This window comes from Carcharodon carcharias (assembly GCF_017639515.1).
Source record: "Carcharodon carcharias isolate sCarCar2 chromosome 27 unlocalized genomic scaffold, sCarCar2.pri SUPER_27_unloc_1, whole genome shotgun sequence".
In the NCBI taxonomy this organism is placed as follows: domain Eukaryota; kingdom Metazoa; phylum Chordata; class Chondrichthyes; order Lamniformes; family Lamnidae; genus Carcharodon; species Carcharodon carcharias.
In genome coordinates, this window is record NW_024470624.1 from 4,024,215 (window position 1) to 4,040,821 (window position 16,607).

General features: G+C 45.5%; 3 protein-coding genes across 5 annotated transcripts; 2 read left to right on the forward strand and 1 right to left on the reverse strand.

Moving 5' to 3' along the window:
- The first annotated feature begins 786 nt into the window (after window positions 1-786).
- LOC121273774 (gastrula zinc finger protein XlCGF7.1-like) lies at window positions 787-4,189 on the forward strand. Of its 2 annotated transcripts, none has more exons than XM_041180939.1 (2): window positions 787-940; window positions 1,407-4,189. In XM_041180939.1, the coding sequence occupies exon 2, from the start codon at window positions 1,831-1,833 to the stop codon at window positions 2,638-2,640; it is 810 nt and encodes a 269-aa protein (XP_041036873.1). In that variant the 5' UTR covers window positions 787-940; window positions 1,407-1,830; the 3' UTR covers window positions 2,641-4,189. The 2 variants fall into 2 exon arrangements, with proteins under 2 accessions (XP_041036873.1, XP_041036874.1); XM_041180940.1 differs by lacking the exon at window positions 787-940 and adding an exon at window positions 1,009-1,069.
- Window positions 4,190-8,304: 4,115 nt separating this feature from the next.
- LOC121273763 (gastrula zinc finger protein XlCGF57.1-like) lies at window positions 8,305-12,240 on the reverse strand. Its single transcript, XM_041180921.1, has 2 exons — window positions 11,955-12,240; window positions 8,305-10,974 (listed from the first exon to the last, which is right to left on the reverse strand). The coding sequence occupies exon 2, from the start codon at window positions 10,211-10,213 to the stop codon at window positions 8,510-8,512; it is 1,704 nt and encodes a 567-aa protein (XP_041036855.1). The 5' UTR covers window positions 10,214-10,974; window positions 11,955-12,240; the 3' UTR covers window positions 8,305-8,509.
- LOC121273781 (gastrula zinc finger protein XlCGF49.1-like) lies at window positions 12,146-14,918 on the forward strand. 2 transcript variants are annotated; one of them, XM_041180947.1, is made up of 2 exons: window positions 12,146-12,411; window positions 13,228-14,918. In XM_041180947.1, the coding sequence occupies exon 2, from the start codon at window positions 13,575-13,577 to the stop codon at window positions 14,223-14,225; it is 651 nt and encodes a 216-aa protein (XP_041036881.1). In that variant the 5' UTR covers window positions 12,146-12,411; window positions 13,228-13,574; the 3' UTR covers window positions 14,226-14,918. The 2 variants fall into 2 exon arrangements, with proteins under 2 accessions (XP_041036881.1, XP_041036882.1); XM_041180948.1 differs by having other exon boundaries at window positions 12,408-12,534.
- Window positions 14,919-16,607: the final 1,689 nt, after the last annotated feature.

Here is a 16,607-nt window from a genome sequence, read left to right on the forward strand (position 1 = left end):
GGACTGGCTGGATTGCTCTACAGAGAGTCGGCATGGACTCAAGTTCCCAACTGGACTCCTTCTATGACTTCATGGCAGGAAATATATAATGTAGTTACAGTTCTATATTACACGATTAGAAATAGTATAAATGTACTTTATTACAGAACCATAAATAATATATCTAATATGCACCGTATAACATGGGGCATATCTCTATCCTATATTAATTTACTGTCCCCTTAAATGTCAGCCATCTCCTGGGGAAACCACCCCTTTAATTGTGCACATTAGGAAAGAGACCAACCTTTTAGCCAGACAAATAAATGTGTCAAGCTGAGGGAGCAAAGGATGTCAATGTCTTTAAGAGAGAGGGAGAGACCTGGGCCAACCTTTCCAGAGTCTGCACCCTCCTTGGATTCACTTCCTTTCCCTTCAGTTCCTGCAAGTCAACAATTTCCCCCCAGAATGAGAAAAGAAAGTGTTTTACTCACATATGTTGGACACAGGAGGAGGTTTCAGTCTGTGTGAAGCTCAACCTTCATTCACACAAAGCACGCGCTCTGATTGGCTGGAGGACCTGTGTCCTTCCGATCCTCCAACTCTTCCCATTGGCCAGTCCCTCAGCATTATGGTAAGGGGCGGGCGTTCCTCCGCACATGCGCAGCTTCCCCTCTCCCGAGTTTTCCGAGCGGCTTCTCGTTCTGGCCGGAGCCGTCAGCCTGTTGCCTGGAAACCTTGGCTCGAGGAGGCGGAGGGCGAACTGGAACAATGGGTGGGGGGTGGGAGGCTGGGGTCCCGCGTCCGCGCGCCTGGCCTGCAGATTGGAACCCGAGGACATCACCGCGGAGCAGTGATTCCTATTGGCTGATTCAGGCAGGGTTCCATTGTGGACGTCACAATGCGGAAGTTGGACAATGAGCTTCAGACTAAAACTTCCTCCTCTGTCCAACATCTCTGAGTAAAACACTTTCTTTTCTCCCCCTTTCCATTTCTTTTCTCATTCTGGGGGCAAATTGTTGACTTGCAGGAACTGAAGGGAAAGGAAGTGAATCCAGGGAGGGTGCAGACTCTGGAAAGATTGGCCCAGGTCTCTCTCTCTCTCTCTTAAAGACATTGACATCCTTAGCTCCCTCAGCTTGACACATTTATTTGTCTGGCTAAAAGGATGGTCTCTTTCCTAATGTTCACAATTAAAGGGTTGGTTTCCCCAGGAGTTGGCTGACATTTAAGGGGACAGTAAATTAATATAGGACAGAGATATGTCTTGTGCCGTTACATGATGCACATTTTATGTTAGTGTGGGACAGCCAATGACAGTTTTTACAGAACGACAGAGGAAAGAATGTTCCACAGTAATCAGAAATGCCTGCTCTGAATTTCTATCCTGAACTGACAGTGATGCATTTTATAAACTTCTTTTACAGATATTAGAAGAGGAGGGTTTATAATCAGAAATCTCAAACCAAACGTCATGTCAAGATCTGACAGAGTCAATCGATTCGTCAGGACCTGAATATCATCGGTAATTGAATCTAGAAGGAGAAATGTTTGTCTGTTCTGTCTGCTTGAAAAGATTTGAAATGTCAGTTTGACTGCAAAAGCACCGAGACACACACACACCCGAGTGAGAGTGTTCCAGTGCACTGACTGTGGAAAGAGCTTTACCCAGTGACGCAACTTGAAAAATCATCGCACCTTTCACAGCAGGGAGACACCATACACGTGTTGTGTGTGTGGATGAGCCTTCAGCTTCAGGAGTTCAAGAAGGCAGCTCACCACCACGTTGTGAAGGGCAATGAGGGATGGGCAATAAATGCTGGCTGAGGCAGCGACGCCCACATTCCATCAATGAATAAAAAAAATTGTCAAACCTGGAGAGATACAAAGGGCACCCGCACCATAGCGAAACCATGGAAATGTGTGAACTGTGGGAAAGGATACAGATCTCCATCTCAGCTGGAAATTCATCAACACAGTCACACCGGGGAGAGGCCATTCACCTGCTTAGAGTGCGGGAAGGGATTCACTCATTCATCCTCCCTGCTGAGACACCAGCGCATCCACACCGGGGAGAGGCCGTTCACCTGCTCTGAGTGTGGGAAGGCATTTAGTACTTCATTTGACCTGGTGACGCACCAGCGAATTCACACAGGGGAGAGGCCATTCACCTGCTCTGAGTGTGGGAAGGCATTCAGTCAGTCATCTCACTTGAAGACACACCAGCGAGTTCACTCTGGGGGGAGGCCAGTCATCTGCTCTGAGTGTGGGAAGGAATTCACTGCCTTGTCACACCTGCAGGTACACCAGCGAGTTCACACTGGGGACAAGCCCTTTACCTGCTCTGATTGTGGGAAGAGATTCACTCAGTTATGTAACCTGCAGACACACCAACGGGTTCACACTGGAGAAAGGCCATTCACCTGCTCTCAGTGTGGGAAGAAATTCACTCAGTCATCCACTCTGCTGACTCACCAGCGGGTTCACACTGGGGAGAGGCCGTTCACCTGCTTTGAGTGTGGAAATGGATTTGCTCATTCATCGCACTTGCTGAGACACCAGCGAATTCACACTGGGGAGAGGCCGTTCACCTGCTCTGATTGTGGGAAGGGATTCACTCGGTCAACCTACTTGCTGAGTCACCAGCAAGTTCACAAGTGATTGTGGGGGTTGGATTCTGTTGTTATTGCTCCTGTTAATCACATCCAGGACTGAACCATGTTCATTCTGACACTTGGTGAAGTGGGAGGGTTGGAGGGTTTCTTTCTGCTGGATTGGCCGATCTCACAACTTTGCTTCCAGTGGCTGATGCTCTTTGAGCCTGGGAGTGCACATTTCCACTGAAATGATCTACAAAAGCTGATGAAGTACATTTATTTTATCCTGGGTAGTAAATAATATTTTTCCTACCACTACTGTTAGATCTAAAATGAATACATTTATCTCAATTCCATTGAGTCTACAGCACAGGGCCAGGCCAGTCGGCTCAATTGGTCTCTGTCAGTATTTATGCTCCACATGAGCCTCCACCCACCCCTCTTCATCTCCCCCCATTAGCATATCCTTCTATTCCTTTCTCCCTCATGTATGTATCTAGCTTCGCTTTAAATATATTCATGCTATTCACCTCAACCACTCACTGTGGTAGTGAGTTCCACACTCTCACCATTCACTGGGTAATGAGGTTTCTCATGAAATCCTGATTGGATTATTTAACCCCTTCATCATCTTAAAGATTTCTATCAGATCACCCTTCAGTCTTCTCTTTTCTAGAGAAAAGCAGCCCCAGCCTTTCCTGAGGGTTAAATGCTCTCATTTCTGGTATTCCCCTTGTGAATCTTTGTTGCCCTTTCTCCAGTGCCTCTATTTCCTTTTTCTAAATGGAGATCACAAATGTTGACAGTACTCCCAGTGTAGTTTAACCATGGTTCGAAACAAGTTGAACATAACCTCCCTGCTTTTCAATTCTACCCCTCGAGAATGGAACTCTATATCTGGGCCCCACACTTGAGGAAAGATGTGAAGTTCTTAGAGAGGGAGCAGAGGAGATTTACGAGAATGGCACCAGGGATGAGGGACTTCAGTTAGTTGGAGAGACAGGAGTAGCTGAACTTGTTCTTTTTAGATCACAGAGTCATTAGGGTAGAGAAGGAATCCATTCAGCCCATCGTGTCAGTGCCGGCTCACTGCAGAGCAAACCAGTCAGTCCCATTGCCTCATTCTATCCCTGTCACACTGAAAATTTATTTCCCTCGTGCCCATCCAATTTCCTTTTGAAACCGTTCTTTGTCTCTGCTTCCACGCACCTCGCAGACAGCGAGTTCCAGGTCATCACCACTCACTGTGTAAAAACGTTCCTCCTAATTTCCCCCCCATGTCTTTTCATTTTCATTCTTTCATGGGATGTTGGTGTCATTGGCTGGGCCAGCATTTATTGCCCATCCCTAATTGCCCTTGAGAAGCTGGTGTTGAGCTGCATTCTTGAACCGCTGCAGTCCACGTGGTGTAGGTACACCCACAGTACTGTTAGGGAGGAATTCCAGGATTTGACTCAGCGATAGTGAAGATATACCCACAGCGATGTAGATATATCTCCTGTATAAAACTTTAAATCTGTGTCCCTCACGTCCTTGTATCATCAGTGAATGGGAACAGCTTTTCTCTGTCCTCCTTATCTAAACCTGTCATAATCTTGTACACCTCTGTCAAATCTCCCCTCAATCTCCTTTGCTCCAAGGAGAACAACCCCAGCTTCTCCACCTAACCTTGTGGTTAAAATCCCTCATCCCTGGAACCATTCTGGTAAATCTCCTCTCCACCCTCTCAGGGACCCTCACATCCTTCCTAAAGTGTGGTGACCAGAACTGGACTCAATACTCTAGCTGTGGCCTAACCAGAGCTTTATAAAGGTTCAGCATAACTTCCCTGCTTTTGTTCTCAATTCCTCTATTTCTGAAGCCCAAGATCGCATGTGCTTTGCTAATTCCTCTCTCACTCAGTCCTGCCACCTTCAATGATCTCTGCACATGAACCCCCAGGTCCCTCTGCCCCTGCTCACTCTTTAGAACTGTTCTATTTACATCTATATTTCCTCTCCCTATCCCCTCTGCTAAATATCATCGCCTGTCTTCTCTGTATTAAATTCCATCTGCCACTTCAGAGAATGTTAAGGGGCGCTTTAAGTGTTAAACTAAACATTCAGAGAAGAGGAGGCACTGCTTTCTTTAATATGTCACCCACAATTGAAGATGATCCCCTCCCTTTCAATGTATACGAGGCTCATAGAGCACAGAAAGAGGCCATTCGGCCCATCATGCCGGCTGCTGCGGATATCTAAGTTCATAATTCATACGTGTTCAAAGATAACTTTTAGTTTGGGGATTGAAATGTCGCTCGATGGAAACTCTGGGTTGAGAAACTGTTGAGAACACAACTCTGATGGAAATACAAATCAAACAAGCCTGGGCTAATTACAGTTAAAATGTGACCTTTGTTTATTCAGTAAGGTCAGTGTTGATAGTGAGAACACTTAAACAATGGATGATCTATTGTGGATTTTTCTTTTTATTTTCTCACTGAAGGCAGTTTCAGTCAGCAGCCTGCGGGCAGCTTGGTCAGTCAGCAGGAAGTGTGGAACCAGGAGCTGTGAACCAGCTGTGGGACGAGAAGCCAAGGGTGTCATTAGGAACCAGCGTGTTCCTCATGTTTAAATCCCTCAGGAAGAAGGTAGTGAAACTTCCGCTTGAACTGAGAAGTCCACAGCTTTGAGGCCTTAAAGGAAAGTTGCTGTGTTTCTTAGCCTAAAGCTGATGGAAGGACCCCCATAAAGTCTTGGAGCTTGGAGAATAGCTGGAATACTGAGGAGAATTAAAGTGAATTCTGGAGAGCTTTGACATCCCTTTGGGATGGTCCCTGGAACAGAAGCAAACGAACCTTCAAGATACCATTAAGTATAAGTTCTCTTGTGGAGAAGTTAAAAAGTAGAACTGGGTTGAAAGCATAAATCTTTATAATCTATAACGTTAAGTTCATAGTGCTGGTTTTTAATATTCTTTTGTTCTATAAATACAGTAAATTTTGGTTTTGTTTGTAAATGTGGAATCTTGTGATGTAATTCTTTCAGTTATATCACTGGGTGTTCGAATTTCTCTTTAAACAGTAACGGTCCTGACACACAAACAATATTTCAAAACAAACCAAAGAGGACAAAATATGATTTTCCTTATTTTGCACAAAGAATTATTACATTTTAAGACATCCCTCTTCTAGGATCCCCAGTAATTTCTTAGTTCGAGCACTTCTTTTTATGAAACAATCTGATAATGGATGACTAAAAGTGGAACTAATTGTAGTCCCTTCGAAAGCTGGAGGGCTATCGCCCAGCACAGAGGGTAATTTGGGATTTCTCCTGTAGACCAATCGAAAGGGACTTTTCCCTCCAACCATCTGAAGTGAATTCTTTCCATGAATCGTCCGTGTCAGTGCAGTTTTCAACTTGCAGTTTGGCTGATCAGCTAAGATTTTCTGCAGCATTTCATCGATCACCACGTGATTCCTTTCACAGAGTCCATTGCTGAAAGGATTTTCAGCTGTGGTGTTCATGACCATAATGTTCATGTTTTCACACATATCTCTAAACTTGTCATTAGCAAATTTCCCCTCCATTATCAGTCAGAAACTTAGCTGGTGACCCAGGTCCAGTCCCTATCCATTTCTCCATGACTTGGTCTGTATCTCCCTTTTGTCCTTGCCGTGTATTATTGGAGAAAGACTAAATCGGTTACCATATCTATAAAGTGTAGAATGAAAATATTTCTGTCTTTGTTCCATCCCTTTAGATCCATGGCAACTACCTGGTTAAAGTCACGTGCAAAGGGAAGGTTTACAATAGGATGTGACAGCATCCTCCCATACTTTTTACACATTTCACACTTTGCACTAATCTCCTCTATGACCCTCGTATTCTCTTCACCAACCACCCCTGCATCTTTTAGCAGGATTTGTTATCTTTGACAGGAAGCGTGAGCAAATTGTCTGTTTAGTTTTAAAATAATTTGTTTTGTTCTCTCTGATTCTTCTCATTGATGCCATTAATCCTTCTCAAACACTCTGATTAGAAACATCAGGTATTGTTAAGGGGCGACGATAATGTCCTGACTGAGTAAACTGCAGATCCACTGACTTTCCAAAAACAATTGCCTTACCTTGCTCCATGTCCAGTTGCATTTGTGCCTTTTTTGTGAAAGGTTTATTCAACAGTAAGGGTACCTCACTGGAGAGTACACCAGTCCTGATAAAGTGGCTGACTCCAGCTATTTTGCAAAAATCCCCACTCTTTTTAGTGACGTCAATGTGTTTACATCACCAAACAAAGACAAGACGAACTTTCATACTCCTTGTGTCAATCCTCATTACGAGGTGAATCTGGATAACATCTTTACCACTGATCCACATACCGTCGAGGCGTAGCCACTGTCTAACACAGCACAGTTGAATGAGTCTGTGACTAACATACTCATCACTGGACCAAAGCTCCTTGTGACTAGTACAATTCCTTCAGCGTGATCATCATCATCATCTTCAGCCTCAGAATTCTCTGTGTCATGTGTCACTTCGAAGACCCTGATTTTCCACTTTGGGCAGTTCATCACATAATGATATTTTGAGTCAGACCTGAAACACCTGTTAACTGTTCCTTGGTCATTCCTGGGGTTCATTCACCTATTAATGCTGTTCTAATCCTGTCTCTTGTTGTGATATCCAGATCTGCTAAAGATGTTTTCACCCTCATTCGAAACCTGTCGAAGTCCATCTATGCTTCATAGACATCCAGTAGATCATCTTTCTTGTAAATCTCATCAATGAACCTGAATAGGAGATCCAAACCTTCTTCAGTATCCAACTGACGGGCATCCAGCTCACTAAATACCTTGTTTCTGATTTTACTTTTGTTGGGAAGTGACAATGCCAAGACCAGACCTTGTTTCCTCCTTAATAATAAGATAATAACAAAAAACTACGGATGCTGGAAACCCAAAACAAAAACAGAATTACCTGGAAAAACTCAACAGGTCTGGCAGCATCGGCGGAGAAGAAAAGAGTTAACATATCAAGTCCTCATGATCCTTCAACTCTTTTCTTCTCCGCCGATGCTGCTGGACCTGCTGGGTTTTTCCAGGTAATTCTGTTCTTGTTTCCTCCTTGGTCGGGACATAACCCATGTCCACATATCCGCTTCATTCTTCCACTGGTCATGTGGCTCAGACTCTGCCACAGAGTCTGTATCTCCCTTTTGTCCTTGCCCTGTATTATTGGAGAAAGACTAAATCGGTTACCATGTCTATAAAGTGTAGAATGAAAATATTTCTGTCTTTGTCCCATCCCTTTAGATCCATGGCAACTACCTGGTTAAAGTCACGTGCCAAGGGAAGGTTTACAATAGGATGTGATGGCATCCTCCCATACTTTTTACACATTTCACACCTGACAATTTCCATAACCTAAAAGCAAATTACTGCAGATGCTGGAAATCTGACACAAAAACAGAAAGGGTTGGAAAAACCCAGCAGGTCTAGCAGCATCTGTGGAGAAAGAAACAGAGTTAACGTTTCGAGTCTGTATGACCCTTCTTCAGAGCAATTCCCTGACAATTTCCACTTGTTTTCAGCCATTTCTCACAAAAGCTACTCAGGTTGTAAGCTTCTTTCTGAAATTATATTTCCCTTTAGATTCCAACCTCCACCATGAGACAAGCATTCTCTGTTACCATGTTATAATCCTGACAGCCTGATGGTGAAGCAAGAAACTGGAGCCAGTCTTTGCTTTGTATAAATTTATTCACAGTGTGAAACATTACAGGTATATATATACCTCCTGAATGCACCCGACTATGTATCAGTTGTGTCTCTTTATATGTGCTCAAGGAACCATCCAATAAATGTCCTGCAACTGTATATATTTTACCCCAATTGACACAATTAACTCCCACAGTCCAAGCAGGCTGGTTAACCGAGTGAATCCCTTCCTACACTCAGAGCAGGCAAACTTCCTCGCCCCGGTGTGACCCTGTTGATGTGTCAGCAGGTAGGATGAAAGAGCGAATCTCTTCCCACACATGGAGCAAATGAAGGGCCTCTCTCCAGTGTGAACTTGCTGGTGTGTCTGCAGATGGGATGACCGAGCGAATCCTTCCCACATCGAGAGCGGGTGAATGGTCTTTTCCAATGTGAACTTGTTGGTGTGTCAGCAGGTGGGATAACTGAGCGAATCCCTTCCCACACACAGAGCAGGTGAACGGCCTCTCTCCAGTGTGAACAAGCTGGTGTGCCACTAGATGGGATGACTGACTGAATCCCTTTCCACACTCAGAACAGGTGAACGGCCTCTCCTTGGCGTGAACTACCTGGTGTGCCACTAGGTGCGCAGACTGAGTGAATCCCTTCCCGCACTCGGTGCAGGTGAGCGGCCTCTCCCTGGTGTGAACTACCTGGTGTGCCACTAGGTGGGATGACTGCGTGAATCCCTTCCCACACTCAGAGCAGGTGAATGGCCTCTCCCCGGAGTGAACTACCTGGTGTGTCACTAGGTGCGCAGACTGAGTGAATCCTTTCCCACACACAGAGCAGGTGAATGGCCTCTCCTTGGTGTGAGATACCTGGTGTGCCACGAGGTGGGATGACTGAGTGAATCCCTTGCCACACACAGAGCAGGTGAATGGCTTCTCCCTGGTGTGAGATACCTGGTGTGCCACTAGGTGTGCAGACTGAGTGAATCCCTTCCCACACACAGAGCAGGTGAATGGCCTCTCCTTGGTGTGAACTTTCTGGTGTGCCACTAGGTGCGCAGACTGAGTGAATCCCTTCCCACACTCAGAGCAGGTGAACGGCCTCTCTCTGGTGTGAACTACCTGGTGTGCCACTAGGTGGGATGAATGAGTGAATCCCTTCCCACACTCGGAACATGTGAATGGCTTCTCCCGGGTGTGAACTATCTGGTGTGCCACTAGGTGGGATGACTGAGTGAATCCCTTCCCACACTCAGAGCAGATGAATGGCTTCTCCCTGGTGTGAACTACCTCGTGTGCCACTAGGTGGGATGACTGAGTGAATCCCTTCCCACAAACAGAGCAGGTGAACCGCTTCTCCTCAGAGTGAGCGACCTGGTGTGCCACTAGGTGGGATGACTGAGTGAATCCCTTCCCACATTCAGTGCAGGTGAACGACCTCTCCTGGGTGTGAACTACCTGGTGTGCCACTAGGTGGGATGACTGAGTGAATCCCTTCCCACACACAGAGCAGGTGAATGGCCTCTCCCTGGTGTGAGCGACTTGGTGTGTCACTAAGTGGGATGACTGAGTGAATCCCTTCCCACACACAGAGCAGGTGAACAGCCTCTCCCCAGTGTGAACTACCTGGTGTACCAGTAGATGGGATGACTGAGTGAATTCTTTCCCACACTCAGAGCAGTTGAATGGCTTCTCCCTGGTGTGAACTACCTGGTGTGCCATTAGGTGGGACGAATGAGTGAATCCCTTCCCACACACAGAGCAGATGAGCGGCCTCTCCCTGGTGTGAGCGACCTGGTGTGCCACTAGGTGTGAGGAATGAGTGAATCCCTTCCCACACACAGGGCAGGTGTATGGCCTCTCCTTGCTGTGAATGTGTTGATGATTTTCCAGCACAGATGTGGTTTGGAATCCCTTCCCACCATCCCCACATTCCCACAGTTTCTCCATGGTGCGCGTGCTCTTGTGTATCTCCACGTCTGTTGATCAATTGGTGCCTTGTCCAGGACACAGAACACATGTGTGGTGTCTCCCCTTTGTGAACGGTGTGATGCTTTCTCAGTCTGTGTAACTGGTTAAAGCTCTTTCCACAGTCAATGCACTGGAAACACTCTCACTCGGGTGTATGTGTCTCAGTGCTTTTCCAATCACACTGATGTTTGAAACATTTTGAAGCAGACAGAACAGACAATCATCTCTCCTTCTAGATTGAAAGGCCGATGATATTCAGGTCCTGATGACTCAAGCGACTCTGGCAGATGCTAACGTGAATTTTGGTTTGAGAATTTCTAGCACAGACAGGTTCCGGAATCCCTTCCCACAGTCCCCACATTTCCATGCTTTCTCCATGGTGTGGGTGTCCTTATGTCTTCTCTGTGTTTGACGATCAGTTGAGGCCTCATACATGCACAGAACACATGTACAGTCTCTCCACGCTGTGAATGGTGTGATTTTTTTTTCAGGCTGTGTAACTGGTTAAAACTCTTTCCACAGTCAGTGCACTGGAACACTCTCACTTGGGTGTGTGTGTCTCGGTGCTTTTCCAATCACACCAATGTTTAGAATCTTTCCCCACAGACAGAACAGACAAACGTTTCTCCACATTCAAAGGCCAATAATGTTCAGGTCCTGATGAATTGAATGACACTGTGAGAGCTTGATGTGATTTTTGGTTTGAGATTTCTGTCTGCAAATCCTCCCCCTCTAATATCCTGCAAAAGGAGTTTACTGTCAGTACAGGATAGAAATTCAGAATCGACAATTCTAATTTCTATGACACATTCTTTCCTCTCCTGTTCCCCAAAACCTGTAAATCTCTGTCCCACACACTCTCCCTCCAATCTCACTCTGCTGTACCTAATAGACAACCTCCCAATTCTCCTGAAGGTGCAAATTCATCCCAATTGACAGATCCATGTTCAGCACTGTCCGACCAGCAAACAGAGCTGTGAGCCATATGCATGAACACATTACAGGAGTACAAATGTTGTAATATAATATAATATGCATTGCATGATTAGAGGTATGGGGGGATGCAAGAAACAACAGTATTTAGGAGTGAGTGATCATGACCTGAAATTCAGTGTGTCTGTGGATGGTGGAACTGGAGATGATCATTGATTTCAGAATGAAATTCGATGGACACATGATAGAAATACACTTGCAGGGGAACAGGAATATCAAAGGGGAATGGGACTGAATGGATTCTTCCAGAGAGAGTCAGCATGGACTTGAGTTGCTGAATTAACTCCTTCTGTGCTGTAATGACCCTATGACTGGAAATGTATACACAGCCAGTCTTATACTACAAGATTATAAAGGATAATAAATTAATTTAATTATAGGACTACAAACAATATATCTAAACTGTTCCCTATCACAACATTAGACATATCTCTGTCCTATATTAATTTACTATCCCCTTAAATATCAGCCATCTCCTGGGGAAACCACCCCTTTAATTGTGAACATTAGGAAAGAGACCATCCTTTTAGCCAGACAAATAAATGTGTCAAGCTGAGGGAGCAAAGGATGTCAATGTCTTTAAGAGAGAGAGAGAGAGAGACCTGGGCCAACCTTTCCAGAGTCTGCACCCTCCCTGGATTCACTTCCTTTCCCTTCAGTTCCTGCAATTTGCCCCCAGAATGAGAAAAGAAATGGAAAGATGGAGAAAAGAAAGTGTTTTACTCACAGATGTTGGACACAGGAGGAAGTTTTAGTCTGTGTGAAGCTCAATCTTCATTCACACAAAGCCCGTACTCTGATTTGCTGGAGGACAAGAGTCCTTCCGGTCCTCCAACTCTTTCCATTGGCCAGCTCCTTAGCAAGAAGGGAAGGGGCGGGCTCTCCTCCGCACATGCGCTGCTTCTCCTCTCCCGAGTTCTTCGAGCGGCTTCCCGCTCTGGCCGGAGCCGTCAGCCAGTTGCCTGGAAACCTTGGCTCGAGGAGTTGGAGGGGGAGGGGGAACAATGGGTGTGGGCGGGGTTCCCGTGGCAACGCGCCTGGCCTGCAGTCTGCGTCCCGAGGACGTCACCGCGGAGCAGAATGATTCCTATTGGCTGATTCAGGCAGGGTCCCATTGTGGACGTCACAATGCGGAAGTTGGACAATGAGCTTCAGACTAAAACTTCCTCCTGTGTCCAACATTTGTGAGTAAATCACATTCTCTTCTCCCCCTTTCCATTACTTTTCTCATTCTGGGGGCAAATTGTCGACTTGCAGGAACTGAGGGGAAAGGAAGTGAATCCAGGGAGGGTGCAGACTCTGGAAAGGTTGGCCCATGTCTCTCTCTCTCTCTTAAAGACATTGCCATCCTTTACTCCTTCAACTTGGCACATTTATTTTTCTTGCTAAAATGATGGTCTCTTTGCTAATGTTCAGAGTCCAGTGTTGTTTAATGGTTCATATTAAATGTATTATTTCTGGTTCTCTAATAAAATACATTTATTATTTTTTCTAGTCCTGTAATATATTACTGTAGCTAGGTTATTTATTTCCAGCCATAGATTCATTACTAATACAGGAGTCCATTCAGCAACTCAAGTCCCTTGTCGACTCTCTGTAGAACAATCTAATCAGTCCTATTCCCTTTCTATATCCCTGTTCCCTTGCATGTGTATTTCTTTCACGTTATCACTCAATTTATTTTTGAATTCGTTGATCATCTCTGCTTCCACCAGTCAGTGAGTTCCAGGACTTGCAGCCTGCAGGTAGATTTTCAGGACTTTGTGTCCTGCACCGGAACCACTGAGCATGGATCAATCAATCAGCATGAACTGATACCTTCAGGAGTGTTGAGAGGGTGTATATTAGGTACAGCAGAGTAGGAATGGAGGGAGATTGTGTGGGACAGATTTACTGCTTTTGGGTAAGAGAGGAAAGAATGTTCCATAGAAACTAGAATTGTCTGTTCTGAATTTCTATCATGGACTGACAGTGCTGATTTTTGTAAACTCGCTTTACAGAATATTAGAAGCAGAGGATTTGCAGACAGAAATCTCAAATCAAACGTCACATCAAGATCTGATGGAGTCACTCAATTCATCAGGAGCTGAATATCAATGGCCTTTGAATCTAGAAGGAGAAATGTTTATCTGTTCTGTCTGCTTCAGACAGTTTTGAAATCTGTGTTATTGGAAATGCACTGAGACAGGCACATCTGAGTGAGAGTGTTCCAGTGCACTGACTGTGGAAAGAGCTTTGACCAGTTACGCAGCCTTATAAAACATTACGGGAGGGACTGTACACATGCACTGCGTGTGGATTGCTCGGTTGATCATTGAATCTGGGGCGACCTAAGGACACCCACACTATGGAGAAACTGTGGAAATGTGGGGACTGTGGGAAGGGATTCATATCACCATCAAAACTGGAAATTCACCGACGCAGCCACACTGGAGAGAGGCCATTCACCTGCTCCATGTGTGGGAAGAGATTCACTCATTCATCCCACCTGATGAGACACCAGCTAGTTCACACCGGGGAGAGACCATTCACCTGCTCTGACTGTGGGAAGGGATTCACTCAGTCCTCCCACTTGCGGATACACCAGCGAGTTCACACCAGGGAGAGTCTGTTCACCTGCACCATGTGTGGGAAACGATTCACTCAGTCATCGAGCCTGCTGAGACACCATGTCACTCACACTGATGAGAGACCCTTTAAATGTTCTGACTGTGGGAGTAGGTTCAATAGCTCTCGGGAACTGATGTTCCACCAGCGTTTTCACACTGAGGAGAGACCTTTCAGCTGCTCTCACTGCACAAAGAGGTTGAGAAGTTCATCCAACCTGCAGGAACACCAGCGACTGCACACCAGGGGGAGGCCATTCACCTGCTCTGAGTGCGGGAAAGGATTCATTCAGTTGTCCAAACTGCAGATGCACCAGCGAGTTCACACTGGGGAGAGGCCATTCACCTGCTCTAGTGTGAGAAGGGATTTGCTTATTTATCCAGCCGACTGAGATACCAGCGAGCTCATAGTGGAAAGAGGCCATTCACCTGCTCGGTGCATGGGAAGGTATTCACATGATCGTCCCACCTGTCGACACATCAGCGAGTTCACACTGGAGAGAGGCCATTCACCTGCACCGTGTGGGGGCAGCGATTCCCTGAGTCATCGAGCCTGCTGACGCACCATGTCACTCACATCAATGAGAGACTCTTTAAATGTGCTGACTGTATCTGGGCCCCACATTTTAGGAAAGATGTGAAGTTCTTCCAGAGGGTGCAGAGGAGATTTATGACAATGGCACCAGGAATGAGGGACTTCAGTTAGTTGGAGAGACTGGAGCAGCTGAATTTTTTGTCTTTGAATCATGGAGTCATTAAGATATACAAGGAGATTATTCAGCCCATCAAGTCCATGCTGGCTCTCTGTAGAGCAATCCAGTCAGTCCCATTCCCCCATTCTATCACTGAATCCCTGAAAGTTTATTTCTCTCAATTGTCCATCCAATTGCCTTTTGAAATTGTTCATCGTCTCTGCTTCCCACCCCACCCCTCATAGTCAGCGAGTTGCAGGTCATTACCGCTTGCTGTGTAAAAATATTCCTCCTCACATCCTCCCCGCATCTCCTGCCCAAAACCTTAAATCTGTGTCCCTCTCCTCCTTGTACCATCAGCGAATGGGAACAGCTTTTCTTTGTCCACCTTATCTAAACCTGTCATAATCTTGTACACCTCTATCAAATCTCCCCTCAACCTCCTGGATTCAAGGAAAACAACCCCAGCCTGACATCTAAAATAAATAAAACAATATATTAATGCCTGAAATCAATTGGGAATGTTTGATTTCTGTTTTAAAGATATGATGAATATATTGTATTGGACAGTAAAGGAATTGGAGTAACTCACCCGGGCGATCAGTGGAATATATCAATCTGGTATCCACCTACATTCTAGTGAAAGTCAGGGAGATGTAGATGAGATGAATAAGTTGATAGATTTCTCTGGGAGATATTTACATCCTTACCTATGAATTTTGTTTTAAGGAAAACCACATTTGACAGCCTGGACACCACCTGAAATATCAGGACCATAACAGGGGGAGATAAGCAAAGACAGACACTCACTTTGGTCTTTTGATAAGTGCACCTGAAAGGTCAGAATATGTGGCCTGACATTGGGATACCGGTGTGAGTGTGCAGATATGATTTGTTACATGTGAAGACAATAGGACACGTAAATTCATGGTGAAGTGGACTGAGGAACGGGTCCCAAACATACACAGCTACTTAACAAACAACATGACATGAAATGGTTAATGTGACCAAGAGAATGAGACAATATTTTGACATCATCAAAGCATTGACACATACTCCAGAGGGAAACTGACTGTAAAACAATCAGTATAGAATTAAACACACTGGTCATGGTCAAAAAGTGACTAAAATTGAACCAACAGAGATCAACATTTGGTTTGGGACAAATAATTGGGAGAAATAATACTGAGTGAGAACTGTCCACAAGTTGGACAGGGGTAAGGAGAGAGCTGGAGAATCTTTTACATCCATGCTTGATCTGTTGCTTGAATCATATGTCCTTATGTACTATCACAGAGTCACAGTGCAGAAGAGGCCCTTCAGGCCCATCAAGTCTGCACCGACACATGAGAAACACCTGACCTACCTACCTAATCCCATTTACCAACACTTGGCCCATAGCCTTGAATGTTATGACGTGCCAAGTGCTCATCCAGGTACTTTTAAAGGATGTGAAGCAACCCGCCTCCACCATCCTCCCAGGCAGCGCATTCCAGACCATCACCATCCTCTGGGTAAAAAGTTTTTCCTCACATCCCCCTTAAACCTCCTGCCCCTCACCTTGAACTTATTCCCCCTTGTGACTGACCCTTCAACTAAGGGGAACAGCTGCTCCCTATCCACCCTGTCCATGCCCCTCATAATCTTGTCCATCCTCGATCAGGTCGCCCCTCAACGAAAACAACCCAAGTCTATCCAACCTCTCTTCATAACTTAAACGTTTCATCCCAGGCAACATCCTGGTGAATCTCCTCTGTACCCCCTCCAGTGCAATCACATCCTTCCTATAATGTGGTGACCAGAACTGCACACGGTACTCCAGCTGTGGCCTCACCAAGGTTCTATACAACTCCAACATGACCTCCCTACTTTTGTAATCTATGCCTCGATTGATAAAGGCAAGTGTCCCATATGCCTTTTTCACCACCCCACTAACATGCCCCTCTGCCTTCAGAGATCTATGGACACACATGCCAAGGTCCCTTTGTTTCTCAGAACTTCCTAGTGCCATGCTGTTCATTGAATACTTCCTTGTCAAATTACTCCTTCCAAAGTGTATCACCTCACACTTTTCAGCGTTAA

What these genes read in the sequence shown, in the direction of transcription:
- LOC121273774 (XM_041180939.1), top strand. Translation starts at nt 1,831, where the DNA reads ATGAATAAAAAAAATTGTCAAACCTGGAGAGATACAAAGGGCACCCGC.
- LOC121273763 (XM_041180921.1), bottom strand. Translation starts at nt 10,213, where the DNA reads ATGGAGAAACTGTGGGAATGTGGGGATGGTGGGAAGGGATTCCAAACC.
- LOC121273781 (XM_041180947.1), top strand. Translation starts at nt 13,575, where the DNA reads ATGGAGAAACTGTGGAAATGTGGGGACTGTGGGAAGGGATTCATATCA.